At 58.4% G+C, this 14,405-nt stretch overlaps 2 protein-coding genes across 3 annotated transcripts; both read right to left on the reverse strand.

Annotated features, from left to right (window-relative positions):
- Positions 1–5,796: 5,796 nt before the first annotated feature.
- Positions 5,797–8,198, reverse strand: NHLH1 (nescient helix-loop-helix 1). Its single transcript, XM_014892715.2, has one exon. The coding sequence runs from the start codon at positions 8,196–8,198 to the stop codon at positions 7,821–7,823; it is 378 nt and encodes a 125-aa protein (XP_014748201.1). The 3' UTR covers positions 5,797–7,820.
- Positions 8,199–9,078: 880 nt separating this feature from the next.
- LOC148220804 (uncharacterized) lies at positions 9,079–12,840 on the reverse strand. 2 transcript variants are annotated; one of them, XR_015808848.1, is made up of 3 exons: positions 11,638–12,840; positions 9,989–10,288; positions 9,079–9,263 (listed from the first exon to the last, which is right to left on the reverse strand). XR_015808848.1 is itself a non-coding variant. In XM_088181082.1 (2 exons), exons 1-2 carry the CDS (start codon positions 12,447–12,449, stop codon positions 10,087–10,089), a joined length of 1,014 nt encoding a protein of 337 aa, XP_088037208.1. In that variant the 5' UTR covers positions 12,450–12,840; the 3' UTR covers positions 9,270–10,086. The 2 variants fall into 2 exon arrangements, 1 of the variants encoding a protein (XP_088037208.1); XM_088181082.1 differs by lacking the exon at positions 9,079–9,263 and having other exon boundaries at positions 9,270–10,288.
- Positions 12,841–14,405: the final 1,565 nt, after the last annotated feature.

A 14,405-nucleotide genomic window follows, 5' to 3' on the forward strand; every position in this document is an offset into this window, starting at 1 on the left:
AGCCCTGGGTCCAACACCACCCCAGCACCTGCAAAACCAAATCCGGGAGCTGGAGGATTCTGGAATCCCGAATTCCCGGAAAAATTCCAGGATTCTGGAATTCCCATCCCACCTCCCTAAATTCCCCCATTCAAAATTTCCAGGGGAAAGCTCAGGATTCCCTGGAGAAACCCCAAATTCCCAGGGGAACGCTCAGGATTCCCTGGAGAAATCCCAAATCCCAAATCCCAAATTCCCGTCCCTTCCAACAATCCCAAGGACATCCCGGAGCTCCGTGGGGTTTGGGAAGGACGATCCCAGAAATCCTCGCTCGGAATTCCGATGTTTTCTCCAGGAGAAATCCCAAAATCCCAATTCTTGACCCCAAAGGGATCAGCCAGGGCTGGGGTTTTGGATCCAGGAAAATTCTTCTCCATCAGCTCCTGCTCCTTTGGGATCTCCTCAATCCATTTTCCATGTCCTGCATCCCGGGATCCGTGCGGGATCCAGGAATTCTGGAATATTTTATCCACACCCAGGGGATCCTGGAGGGCAGCACGGCTGAAATTCCTTGGATTCGAGGCGCTGCTGACCGGAATTCCCAGCCGGGAATTCCCAAATCCCTCTTCCCCATCCACAAAACCTCCACAGGGCTCGGAAAATTCATCCCAAATCCCCAAATTAATCCGGATCCGCCACCTTGGGGCTGCTCCCTCCGGCCCCATTGTCTGCCAGGAGCCGGGGAAAAACAAGGAATGATCCCACGGGATCATTCCAAAGGCTGGGAATGTCCCCAACCCCTCTGGATACAGGGGGTGACCTCGACCCCAAAGCCGCCAGCCCCAGCTCCCGCTCTCCTGTTAATTGTTGATTGTTCATTAATTAAATCATCCGAGCTTCACAAAGCCGCTGGAAAATCCTCGGGATCCCATTGGACTGGCGGCCCCATCCCAGAATTTCTGGGTGCGGGAGATTTTAATTATTCTGAAATCTCCTCGGTTTTTTTTTTTTTGTTGCTGTCGTTGTTCGTAAATTTCTTTTTTTTGTTGTTGTTGTTGGGGTATTTTTGTTGTTGCGTTTCCAGCTCCGCCCGCGGGATGGGAAAAGGATCCCAAAGGAAAATCCGTGCCAGGGAACCGGCCCGGGAGGAACCGGCCCGGGAGGAACCGGCCCGGGAGGAACCGGCCCGGGCTGTCCCGGGACCGGGGGACAGCGGCGCACCCCGGCCTGGGGACACGGGGTGGCACCGAGGAGGGCAGGGGGACACTGGGGGACAGTGGGGGACACGGGGGACACTGGGGGACACTGGGGGACAGTGGGGACAGCCCACCCTGGGGACTGGCACGGCACTGGGGAGGGGATGGGGACAGTGGGGACACCGGGGGACACCGGGGGACAGCGGACACAGCGGGCACACCCCGGGATGGCACTGAGGGAGAAGGGGACAGCGGGACACGCGGGGGACAGCGGGGACACCTCGGCCCAGGGGACCTCGGGACGGCCCCGGCACCGGGGAGGACACGGGGGACACCGGGGGACACCGGGGGACACCGGGGGACACCGGGGGACACACCGGGGACACCGCACAGGTGATGAGGGGGGACACACCTGGGACACCGCGGGGACACCCCGAGGGTGACGGGGACACCGGGGACACCCCGCAGGTGATGGAGACACCGGGGGACACACCTGGGACACCGGGGGACACGGGGGGACACCGGGGCCACCCCGCAGGTGCCCTCGGGACGGGCACAAAGCGCTCCGAGGCCGCGCTGCCATCGCGGGAGGATTCAGGGGGTCCCGGGGAGGCTCCAGCGCATCCCCGCAGCCCCGGGGGTGTCCCCAGGGGGGGGGTCCCGGGGGTCCCATCGCCCCCTCCCCACCCCCGGACCCCCCCCCCCGGTTCCAGCGCCGGGCTCGGGGCTCTCGGAGCCGCCGCCAGCCCAGGAAAAGCCGCGGCTCCCGGGGCCCTTCCCGCAGGGAACGCGCCCAGCCCGGCCCGGCCCGGCCCCGCTGCCCTCCCCGGTTCCGCATCCCGGGATCCCCCCCCGGGATCGCCCCCAAATCCCCCGATCCCCCCCCGGCACGCACTCACCATCGCCCCGCACCTTTGTGCGCGTCCCCCCCGCACCGAAACCCCGGCGGCGGCGGCGGCGGAGGAGGAGGAGGAGGAGGAGGAGGAGGAGGAGGAGGAGGAGGAGGAGGAGGAGGAAGAGGAGGAGGAGGCGGAGGAAACCCCGGTTCCCAGCGGAGCCCCCCCCCCTCTCCGGCCCCGGAGCCCCCCCGCCCCCTGCCCGGGCCGCTCCCGCCCATTGTCTGCGCTCCGCGCTCCCGGCGCCGCTCCGGGGCCATTGTCTGGGGCGGGGGGACACCGGGGGGACCCCCGAGAGACGGGGACCCCCCCCCCCGGATATCCAGGAACCCCTCCCGAAAACCCGGGGAGACCCCCGAGAGACGGGGACCCCCCCACTGATACTCGGGAATCCCCCCCCCCACACCCAGGGACCCCCCCCACGGGCACTTGGGGACCCCCTCAAAGCACCCAGGGACCCTTCCCAGACATTCGGGGACCCCCCCCCAGCCCGGGGGATTTGGGGTGAGGATGCGCTTGGGAGGGGGCTTTTTGAGGGGGAGGGGTCTCCTTTTTTGGGGAAGAATCCCCGTTTTTTGGGGAGGGGTCCCCGTTTTTGGGGGGGCACTAAGGGTTAAGCCCCCACCTCGTGTCCTCACGTCCCCCGCTGCACCTGAGGGTGGGAGGGGACAAAGGGGATCCCCAGGGGTCTCAGCCCCCCAGAATTGTCCCCAAAGGGGTCCCAGACCGGGGGGGGGTCTCAGCCCAGCTGCTCCCAGCTTTGTTTTGGGGGTCGAGGGAGGGCTCTGAACCCCATAAACCCCCACAAAAATAAGCGGGGTCCGGGTCCAGGGTCTGGCAGAGCCCCCCGAGTTTGGGGTGTCCCGGGGAGGGTCCGGCCGGATTTGGGGTGTCCCGGGGAGGGTCCGGTCAATCCCCTCCAGGATTTGGGGTGCCCTGGGTTAGGTCCCGCCGAACCTCCCGATTTTGGGGGGTCACCCCAATCCTCACCCCCAGCAGATCCAGGGTGTGCGGCTGGAAGACCCCAACCCCCATCCCTGCGATATTGGGGGACACCCCTGGGGACCCCCGGGGCAGCCAGGGGGGTGCCGGAGATTTTTTTGGGGGGGGGATCTCAGGATCAGCAGCGCCCGTGGGACACGAGTGTCACCCTCGGGGGGTGCTGGGGACACTCAGGGGGGTCCCAGCAGCTTCAGCACCCCCAGGGAGGGACCCCAAATCCCCCCAGAGCCCCCCAAGAACAGCCGGGGGTCTGGGCGCGGGGGGGGGGCGCGGCCGCTGCCCGGAACAGCCGCGGTTTCTCAATGGGGGAGGGGTGGGAACGCGCAGGCCCCGCCCCCTGCGGCGCTGACCAATGGCGTGAGAGCGGAGCGGAGAGCGGCGCTGCCATTGGTGGGATTCAAATGAGGGGCGGGGTCAATGGGGGCGGGAGGGAAGGGGGAATTGGGGAGGCGAGGGGGGATTGGGGGGGATTGGGGGGGATTTGGGGGGGTTTTGGGGGGATTTTGGGGGGATTTGGGGCGGGGGGCGATGGGGGGATATAACAGGGATTGGGGGGGATTTGGGGAGGGGGGCCAGGGGGAAATTGGGGGGAAATTGGGGGAATTTTGGGGCAGAGGGTGAGGGGATATGGGGGAATTTTGGGGTGAGGGGGGATGAGGTGGGAGGATTATGGGGCGGGGGGGTTATGGGGTGGGCTCAGTGCCCCCCACCCCATATTTCACACCCTAATGAGCAGAACCGAGCTGGGACCCCAAACCCGGCTCGTGGTGACCCCATTGCTGTGGGGTCTGTGCTGGGGGGGGGTCCCTGGTGTGACCCCATTGTTGTGGGGTCTGTGCCGGGGGGGGGGTCCCTGGTGTGACCCCATTGTTGTGGGGTCTGTGCCGGGGGGGGGGTCCCTGGTGTGACCCCATTGTTGTGGGGTCTGTGCTGGGGGTCCCTGGTGTGACCCCATTGTTGTGGGGTCTGTGCCGGGGGGGGGTCCCTGGTGTGACCCCATTGTTGTGGGGTCTGTGCCGGGGGGGGTCCCTGGTGTGACCCCATTGCTGTGGGGTCTGTGCCGGGGGGGGGGTCCCTGGTGTGACCCCATTGCTGTGGGGTCTGTGCCGGGGGGGGGTCCCTGGTGTGACCCCATTGTTGTGGGGTCTGTGCCGGGGGGGGGTCCCTGGTGTGACCCCATTGTTGTGGGGTCTGTGCCGGGGGGGGGGGTCCCTGAGCCGCCCCCGCCCCCGCAGCTGCCCCGGGGATGATTTATGGGGTCGGGGGTCGTTCCCGGGGATGATTTATGGGGTCGGGGCCAGATGGGGCTGCGGCAGCTGGGAAGGGGCGCTCGGTCCCAGCCGGGCCCTTATGGGGCCGCCCCTCCCCCGCCAGGGGGACAATGAACCCTAAAGGGGTTCGGGGACAATGGGGACACGGCCCTAAAGGGGTTTTGGGGTTCCCAAATTGAGGGGAGGGATGTCCCCAAACTGGGGGGGAGGTGACGCGGTGTCCACGGGGACATCCCCGAATTCCTCTGGGAAGAGGCGGCCGAGCAATCCCGGGAATTTTATCCCAAACCCAGCAGAAATTCCCTGATTTTTTTTTATCCCAAACCCAGGAACGATTCCCTGACTTTTATCCCAAATCCAGGGGGATTTTCCCCAAGGAAAAGCCCCCACGGGACATCCCTGATCCCACGCAGCAGGAACGGGATTTTCCAGAGGGACGGAGAGGCAGGGAAGGACGGGAAGGGCTGGAAATAAGGGGAAAAAAAATCGGGAATGGGAGAAAAAAATCGGGAATGGGAGAAAAAATCGGGAACGGTGCCGGAAAAGCCTCGGAGCAGCGAGGACAAAGGGCGGGAATTCCCAATCTGTCAGGGCTGGAATCTCAATGAGAGCCGAGAGTTCCCATTGTGAGGGGACAATGGGACCAGATGGGCCGGGCCCCAAAGGGGTTTGGGATCGGCTGGAGGGGGGAAGCGACCCTAAAGGGGCTTGGGAATGGGAAAACTGAGCCTAAAAGGGATTTGGAATGGGAAAAACTGAGCCTAAAGGGATTGGGAATAGGGAAACTGAGCCTAAAAGGGATTTGGAATGGGAAAAACTGAGCCTAAAGGGTTTGGGAATGGGGAAACTGAGCCTAAAAGGGATTGGGAATGGGAAACTGAGCCTAAAGGGGATTGGGAATAGAAAAACTGAGCCTAAAAGGGTTTGGGAATGGGGAAACTGAGCCTAAAAGGGATTGGGAATGGGAAAAACTGAGCCTAAAGGGGATTGGGAATGGGGAAACTGAGCCTAAAAGGGTTGGGAATGGGGAAACTGAGCCTAAAGGGATTGGGAATGGGAAAAACTGAGCCTAAAGGGGATTGGAAATGGGAAAAACTGAGCCTAAAGGGGTGTGGGAATGGGGAAACTGAGCCTAAAGGGGATTGGGAATGGGAAAAACTGAGCCTAAAGGGGTTTGGAATGGGAAAAACTGAGCCTAAAGGGGCTTGGGAATGGGAAAACTGAGCCTAAAAGGGATTTGGAATGGGAAAAACTGAGCCTAAAGGGGATTGGGAATGGGGAAACTGAGCCTAAAAGGGTTGGGAATGGGGAAACTGAGCCTAAAGGGGTTTGGGAATGGAAAAACCGAGCCTAAAGGGATTGGGATCTGCAGGATGAGAAAAGTGACCCTAAAGGGGATTGAGAATGGGAACAGGACACAGCAGATAAATTATCGTTATTAATAATAAATAATAATAAATAATAATAAATAATAATAATTCTCAATAAATAATTCCATAAATATCAGAGGGGGGGGGGGGCAGGGAAAGAGTTTGGGGTGGAAAAGAGGGGAGCAGCTCCGGGAATTCCTGCTCCAGTTCTCTGGGAATTTTGGTTCCAGCTCCTCTGGGATTTGCTGCTCCAAACCTCTGGAATTGCTGCTCCAGTTCCTCTGGAATTGCTGCTTCAAATCCCCAGGAATTGCTGCTCCATCCCTCCGGGAATTTTGGCTCCATCCCTCTGGGAATTGCTGCTCCAGTTCCTCTGGAATTTGCTCTTCCAAACTTTTGGGTTTTGCTGCTCCATCCCTCTGGGAATTGTGGCTCCATCCCTCTGGAATTGCTGCTCCAAATCCCTGGGATTTTCTGCTCCAAATCCCTGGAAATTGTGGCTCCAATTCCTCTGGAATTTGCTGTTCCAGCTCTCTGGGATTGGCTCTTCCATCCCTCTGGAATTGCTGCTCCAAACCCCTGGAATTGTGGCTCCAAATCCCCAGGATCTGCGGCTCCAAACCCCTGGGAACGGGGTCGGGGGGGGGGGCAGCGTGGGCAGCACGGACACACGGACACGGGGATGGACACACGGACACGGGGATGGACACACGGACACGGGGATGGACAAATGGACACGGGGATGGACACACGGACACGGGGATGGACACACGGACACGGGGATGGACACAGGGACACGGGGATGGACAAATGGACACACGGACACGGGGATGGACACACGGACACGGGGATGGACAAATGGACACGGGGATGGACACAGGGACACGGGGATGGACAAATGGACACGGGGATGGACACACGGACATGGGGATGGACAAATGGACACGGGGATGGACACAGGGACACGGGGATGGACAAATGGACACGGGGATGGACACACGGACATGGGGATGGACAAATGGACACGGGGATGGACACAGGGACACGGGGATGGACAAATGGACACGGGGATGGACACACGGACATGGGGATGGACAAATGGACACGGGGATGGACACACGGACATGGGGATGGACAAATGGACACACGGACACACGGACACGGGGATGGACACACGGACACGGGGATGGGCACACGGACACGGGGATGGACAAATGGACACGGGGATGGACACAGGGACACGGGGATGGACACAGGGACACGGGGATGGACACACGGACACGGGGATGGACACACGGACACACAGACACAGGGATGGACACACGGACACGGGGATGGGCACACGGACACGGGGATGGACACAGGGACACGGGGATGGACAAATGGACACACGGACACGGGGATGGACAAATGGACACGGGGATGGACACACGGACACGGGGATGGACACGGGGATGGACACGGGGATGGACACAGGGGTGGACACGGGGATGGACACACGGACACGGGGATGGACACACGGACAGTCAGACATCCAGGACGTGGTTCAGGTAGGAGATGTAGCAGATGGACACACGGACATGGGGATGGACACAGGGATGGACACACAGATGGACACACGGGCAGTCAGACAGACACACGGACAGTCAGACGTCCAGGACGTGGTTCAGGTAGGAGATGTAGCAGATGGACACAGGGATGGATGGATGGATGGATGGATGGATGGATGGATGGATGGACACACAGACACAGGGATGGACACACGGACATGGGGATGGACACACAGACACACAGACAGACACACGGACAGTCACATATCCAGGACGTGGTTCAGGTAGGAGATGTAGCAGATGGACACAGGGATGGATGGATGGATGGATGGATGGATGATGGATGATGGATGGACACACAGACACAGGGATGGACACACGGACACAGGGATGGACACACGGACACAGGGATGGACACACAGACACACACACGGACAGTCAGACGTCCAGGACGTGGTTCAGGTAGGAGATGTAGCAGATGGACACAGGGATGGATGGATGATGGATGGATGGATGGATGATGGACACACGGACACACGGACAGACACACGGACAGTCAGACGTCCAGGACGTGGTTCAGGTAGGAGATGTAGCAGATGGCGAGGCGCAGGATCTCGATCTTGGAGAGTTTTTTGTCGGGGGGCAGGGTGGGCAGCAGCCGCCGCAGTTCGGCGAACGCCACGTTGAACGCTTCCACGCGGATGCGCTCGCGCGTGGCGTGCGCCGTCCGGTACTTGGCCGTGGCCCGGCGCCTCCTCCGCCGCTCCTCCCGGCTCAGCGGCTCCTTCCGGGCCGGCTCCTCCGCCACCGGCACCGCCACCGGCACCGCCACCGGCACCGGGGCCAGCGCGGCATCGGCGGCGCCCCCAGCGGGGCCGGGCCCCGGGCGAGCCGGGGGAGCGTCGAGAGCGGCGGGCTCCGAGTTGAGCATCATCCTGGCCTCGGGGTTTGGGACAATTCCCGATCGATCCCGGGGGTTTGGGACAATTCCCGATCGATCCTGGGGGTTTGGGACAATTCCCGATCGATCCTGGGGAGAATCCCAACTGATCCCAGGGTTTGGGACAATTCCCGATCGATCCCGGGGGTTTGGGACAATTCCCGATCGATCCCGGGGGTCTGGGACAATTCCTGATCGATCCCGGGGGTTTGGGACAATTCCAAACTGATCTCAGGGGTTTGGGACAATTCCCGATCGATCCCGGGGGTTTGGGACAATTCCCGATCGATCCTGGGGGTTTGGGACAATTCCTGATCGATCCTGGGGGTTTGGGACAATTCCTGATCGATCCCGGGGGTTTGGGACAATTCCCGATCGATCCTGGGGGTTGGGGACAATTCCAAACTGATCTCAGGGGTTTGGGACAATTCCCGATCGATCCTGGGGGTTGGGGACAATTCCAAACTGATCTCAGGGGTTTGGGACAATTCCTGATCGATCCCGGGGGTTTTGGGACAATTCCCGATCGATCCCGGGGGTTTGGGACAATTCCTGATTGATCCCGGGGCTTTGGGACAATTCCTGATTGATCCCAGAGTCTGGGGACAATTCCCAACTGATCCTGGATTTGGGGACAATTCCCAACTGATCCTGGGGTTTGCAGACAATTCCTGATTGATCCCAGAGTTTGGGGACAATTCCAGACTGATCCCGGGATTTGGGGACACCCCAAAGCCGATCCCGATGTTTTGGGATCTGATCCCGACGTTTTGGGGTCACCTCCGCAGGAGAAGTTCCCAAATTTGGGGTTCCCGTTCCCAAATTTGGGGTTCCCGTCCCCGGCTCCCAGGCAGGCCCGTGGGGTTTCTCCTCCTCCTCCTCTTCATCACATTCCAGCCGGGATTTGGGGAATTTTCCTCGGGAATTCCGGGGGAAAACTTCGCAGGGAAGAAATCCTGGCTCGCAGGGAGAGGAACTCGAGGAGTTTTTTCCGAGGTTTTGGGGTTTTTGGGGTCAGGACGCGGCTCCGGAGCCCTCGGGGGTCAAATCCCGACGGGTCTGGAAAAGAAAGATTGGGAATTAAAAAAAAAAAAAATTAAAATCAAAGAGTTTTTAAATATTTAAAGGAGGTTTTTTATATTTAAAGGGGTTTTAAAAAATAAAGGAGGGGGTTTTTTCTGTGTTTTTGGGGCTTTTTTTTAGGGTCAGGATTCTGGAATAGAAGGATCGGGAATTTCAGCTCCGGGTGAGAAAGGAGCAGGCAGAGGCATCAAAATAAAATAATAAAATAAAAATAATTAATTAATAAAATAATAAAAATATAAACCAAAATAAAGTTTAAAAAGTAAGATCAAATAATGAAACGAAATGAAATGAGATCAAAATTTAAAAAAATAAAATAAAATAAAATAAAATAAAATAAAATAAAATAAAATAAAATAAAATAAAATAAAATAAAATAAAATAAAATAAAATAAAATGTAAAACCAAGGATTTTCCACAGCTTTTCCCTGTCAGATCCCGGCTACTTTGGGAAACAAACTCAGGGAATTTCAGCTCCTGGATGGGAAAGGATCCACCAGAAAACTCTGGAAGCTCTGGGAATTCTGAAAATTCGGGTGGATCAGGAAATTTGGGAAGCTCAGGAAATTCTGGAAACTCGGGAAATTCAGGAAATCTGGAAAATTCGGGAAGCTGGGGAGGATCGGGAAGCTCCGGAAATTTGGAAATCTCTGGAAATTCGGGAATTCCGGGAAGTTCTGGGGGCTCCTCGGGGGTGGCACCTTCACCATCATCTTCATCATCTTCATCATCAGCATCTTCATCTTCATTGTCATCCTCATCATTATCTCTGTCTTCATCTTCATCTTCATCATCATCTTCATCTTGCCATCGTTGTCATCATCCTCATCCTCATCCTCGTCTTCATCCTCATCTTCTTCTTAACCTTCCTCATCTTCATCTCGGTCTTCATCTTCCTCCTCATCTTCACCCTCATCATCATCCTCATCTTCTCCATCTTCGTTTTAATTTTCTTCATCCTCATCCTCCTCATCTTCATCCCCGATGCCTTCCCTGGAAATCTGAGAGCGTTCAGGGAAAGGGGAAAAAATCCGGGATGGGAAAAGCGACTGGGAATGGACTGGGAATGAACTGGGAATGAACTGGGAATGGACTGGGAATGAGCTGGGAATGAGCTGGGAATGAGCTGGGAATGAGCTGGGAATGAACTGGGAATGGAACTGGGAATGGACTGGGAATGGAACTGGGAATGAACTGGGAATGGACTGGGAATGAACTGGGAATGCAACTGGGAATGAACTGGGAATTAAATGGGAATGGACTGGGAGTGGACCGGGAATGAACTGGGAATGAGCTGGGAATGGACTGGGAATGGACTGGGAATGGACTGGGAATGGAACTGGGAATGGACTGGGAATGGAACTGGGAATGGACTGGGAATGGACTGGGAATGGACTGGGAATGGAACTGGGAATGGACTGGGAATGGACTGGGAATGGACTGGGAATGAACTGGGAATGGACTGGGAATGGACTGGGAATGAACTGGGAATGGACTGGGAATGAACTGGGAATGGACTGGGAATGGACTGGGAATGAACTGGGAATTAACCGGGAATGAGCTGGGAACGGATCCCAAATCCCACCGGGACAGGGCAGGAACGGCCCCAATCCCGATTTTTTTAAAAGGTTGGGATGAGGGGAATTCCCACCCCCCCGGGAAGAGCCCCCCCACAGCTCCCAAAAATCCCTCGGAGGGTGGGGGGGAATTTTTTCCCCTTGACTTTCCCAAGATTTCCAAAATTCCCGAGAATTTGAATGTTCGGGATCATCCTCGGGTTCACTCCGAGAGACGGGAAATTGGGAATTACTTGGGAATTATTTGGGAATTATTTGGGAATTTGGCAGGGAAGGAGGAGACTTTTTTTAAAAAAAAAAAAAACAACTCAAGTTTCATTCCCGGATCCAAACAAACTCTCGGTGCTCCCGGAGTTTTTTCCTTGGAATTCCCGCTCCCAGCGCCTCTTTCTCCTTTTTTTTTTTTTCTTTTTGGGAAATCCGCCCCATTCCTAAACCGAGCCGCTCCAAGGATTCCTGCTCAGCCTCCACTTTTCCCAGCAAAACCCCGGGAATTCTTCCCACTCCTCCCTCGCTCTTTTCCTTCCATTCCCGACCCTCGGCGTGACGAAATTCCCGATAATTTTCCTCGGAAACCAAATGCGTCCCGGACCCCAATTCCAGTCGGGTTCTTTTCCTTTTCCCTGCTCCCAAACCCTCCCAGGAAAAAAAAAATCCTTTTTCCAAAGGGATCTGGGAGCCAAACCCGGCAGTGGGAGCGCGGCTTTTCCCGGGAATGTGGGGCTGAATTCCCACCCGGAATTCCCGGTTTTTGGACGCTGGAAAAGCCTTACCCCAAATCCCGAACCATTCCCGGGCTCCGGCTTTCCTCCTCCAGGTATTCCCAGGATTTGGAATCCGCTCTGCTCATCCATCCATGGAGGAAGGAAGGGGAAAAAAAAAAAAAAAAAAAAAAAAAACTTTCCCTGGATTCTCCCGATGTCCCGCGGTGGATCCGGGATGGGAATCGGGAAAAAAATCCGGGAACAATCCCGGGATTCCCGGGGCAGCGGCGTCGGCTCGGAGCCTCCAAGGAGGAATTCTCCGCTGCCCCCCAAAAAATTCCCAATTTATCCACCCTGGGCCCGACCCCGGGAGCCTCATTGGCCTCTCCCGCTCCCCCTCCCTTTCCCCTCATAAATATGGAAAACCGGGAATTCGGGATTCCATTGGCTGCCCGGGAGCCCCCCGGGAGGGGCGCGCTGGATGCGGGCCGGGAAAAGGCGACAGCTGCTCCCGGTGCTCCTTTCCAGCGGGAATTCGGGCCGGGAAAAAGGGGGAAAAGAGCCTGGAGCGACATTCCCGAAAAATGGGAAAAGAGCCCGGAGAGGCATTCCCGAAAAAAATGGGAAAATGGGGAAAAAAACCTGGAGCGGCATTCCCGGTCCCGAAAAATGGGGAAAGGGGGAAAAAGGATCTGGAGAGACATTCCCGGACCGGGAAAATGGGAAAAGGGACCCGAAAAATGGGAAAAGGGATCTGAAAAATTGGGAAAAGGGATCTGAAAAAGGGGGAAAAGGAGCCTGGAGCCGCATTCCCGGGGGATCCCGAGGCTCTGGTGGATCCCTGCGGGTCCCTTTGGGATCACCCAGAGTCTCCATCCCATAAATCCCGCCTGGAAAATTCACTGTGGGGGTGAGGGAAAAGTGAGAGGGAGGAAAGTCGGGAATAACCGGGAATAACCGGGAAAAGCCGAAAATAACCGGGAATATCCCGGGGAAAACCGGGAATGGGGCTTCCATGTCCAGCCGGGACACAGCGACCTTCGGGGCCGGCCCTGCTGGGATTGTCCCGGTTCAGCTCCGGGAAAATAATCGGGAAAATCGGGGAAATCGGGGAATCCGCTCCGGTTCCAGGAGATCCCGGCGCTCCCGATCCCTCCCAGGGCCCGGGGTTTGGGATTCTCCCGCTCGTCCCGGGACATTTCGGGTTTGTCCCAAAATATTTGGGGTCTCTCCCAGCCCTGTCCCCTCCTCGCGGCCTCCTCGGGCACGGCCCTGTCCCCTGCCTGTGTCCCCTCCTGTCCCCGTTCCCATTTTCTGTCCCTGTCCCCATCTGTCACTGTCTCTGTCCCCATCCCTGTCCCCTCCCGCTGCCATGGCGATGCTGCCCGTGCTGGCCCTGTCCCCTGTCCCCTCTCCGTGTCCCCATCCCTGTCCCCTCTCTGTCCCCTGTCTGTCCCCATCCCTGTCCCCTCCCTGTCCCCTCTCTGTCCCCATCCCTGTCCCCTCTCTGTCCCCATCCCCATCCCTGTCCCCTCGCCGTGTCCCCATCCCTGTCCCTTCCCTGTCCCCTCCCTGTCCCCATCCCTGTCCCTTCCCTGTCCCCTCTCTGTCCCCATCCCTGTCCCTTCCCTGTCCCCTCTCTGTCCCCTCCCTGTCCCTGTCTGTCCCCATCCCTGTCCCCTCTCTGTCCCCTCTCTGTCCCCTCCCTGTCCCTGTCTGTCCCCTCCCGCTGCCATGGCGATGCTGGCGATGCTGGCGGGGCTGGCGGGGCTGGCCCTGGCTCTGTCCCCGCTCTGTCGCCAGCTGAGCCCCGCGTGTCGCCGCCCGCGGCTCCGGGGCCGTTCCGGGAGCAGCTGCGAGCGCGGCGGGCGAGGAGCCCGGGAGGGAGGGGCCGGGATGGGGACGGGGACAGAGAGAGAGAGAGAGAGAGAGAGAGATGGGGACAGAGAGAGAGAGATGGGGACAGGGATGGGGACAGGGACAGGGATGGGGACAGGGACAGGGATGGGGACAGGGAGAGAGAGAGAGAGAGATGGGGACAGGGAGAGAGATGGGGACAGGGATGGGGACAGGGACAGGGATGGGGACAGGGAGAGAGAGAGAGAGAGATGGGGACAGGGACAGAGATTGGGACAGGGAGAGATGGGGACAGGGATGGGGATGGGGACAGGGATGGGGACAGAGATGGGGACAGGGATGGGGACAGAGAGAGAGATGGGGACAGGGATGGGGATGGGGACAGGGATGGGGATGGGGATGGGGACAGGGATGGGGACAGGGAGAGATGGGGACAGAGAGAGAGAGAGAGAGATGGGGACAGGGATGGGGATGGGGACAAGGATGGGGACAGGGAGAGATGGGGACAGAGAGAGAGAGAGAGAGAGAGATGGGGACAGGGACAGAGATTGGGACAGGGAGAGATGGGGACAGGGATGGGGATGGGGACAGGGATGGGGACAGAGATGGGGACAGGGACAGGGATGGGGACAGGGATGGGGACAGGGATGGGGACAGGGACAGAGATGGGGACAGGGACAGAGATGGGGACAGGGATAGGGAGAGATACGCAGGGATGGGGACAAGGACAAGGACAGGGGACAGAGCGGCAGAGCCTGGAGCGGTTCCCAGAGCATTCCCAATCCCCACCCCAAACCCTCATCCCAAATCCCAAATCCCCATCCCAAACCCTCATCGCAAATCCTAAACCCCCACACAAACCCTCATCCCAATCCCCCATCCCAAATCCCAAATCCCAAATCCCCACCCCACATTCCCGATTCCCCCTCCCCGCCTCCCCGAGGTTTTTTTTGGGATCATTCCCGGCGCTTCCCGCATCC

This window comes from Sturnus vulgaris, chromosome 31 (genome assembly GCF_052056855.1).
Source record: "Sturnus vulgaris isolate bStuVul1 chromosome 31, bStuVul1.hap1, whole genome shotgun sequence".
Classification (NCBI taxonomy): domain Eukaryota; kingdom Metazoa; phylum Chordata; class Aves; order Passeriformes; family Sturnidae; genus Sturnus; species Sturnus vulgaris.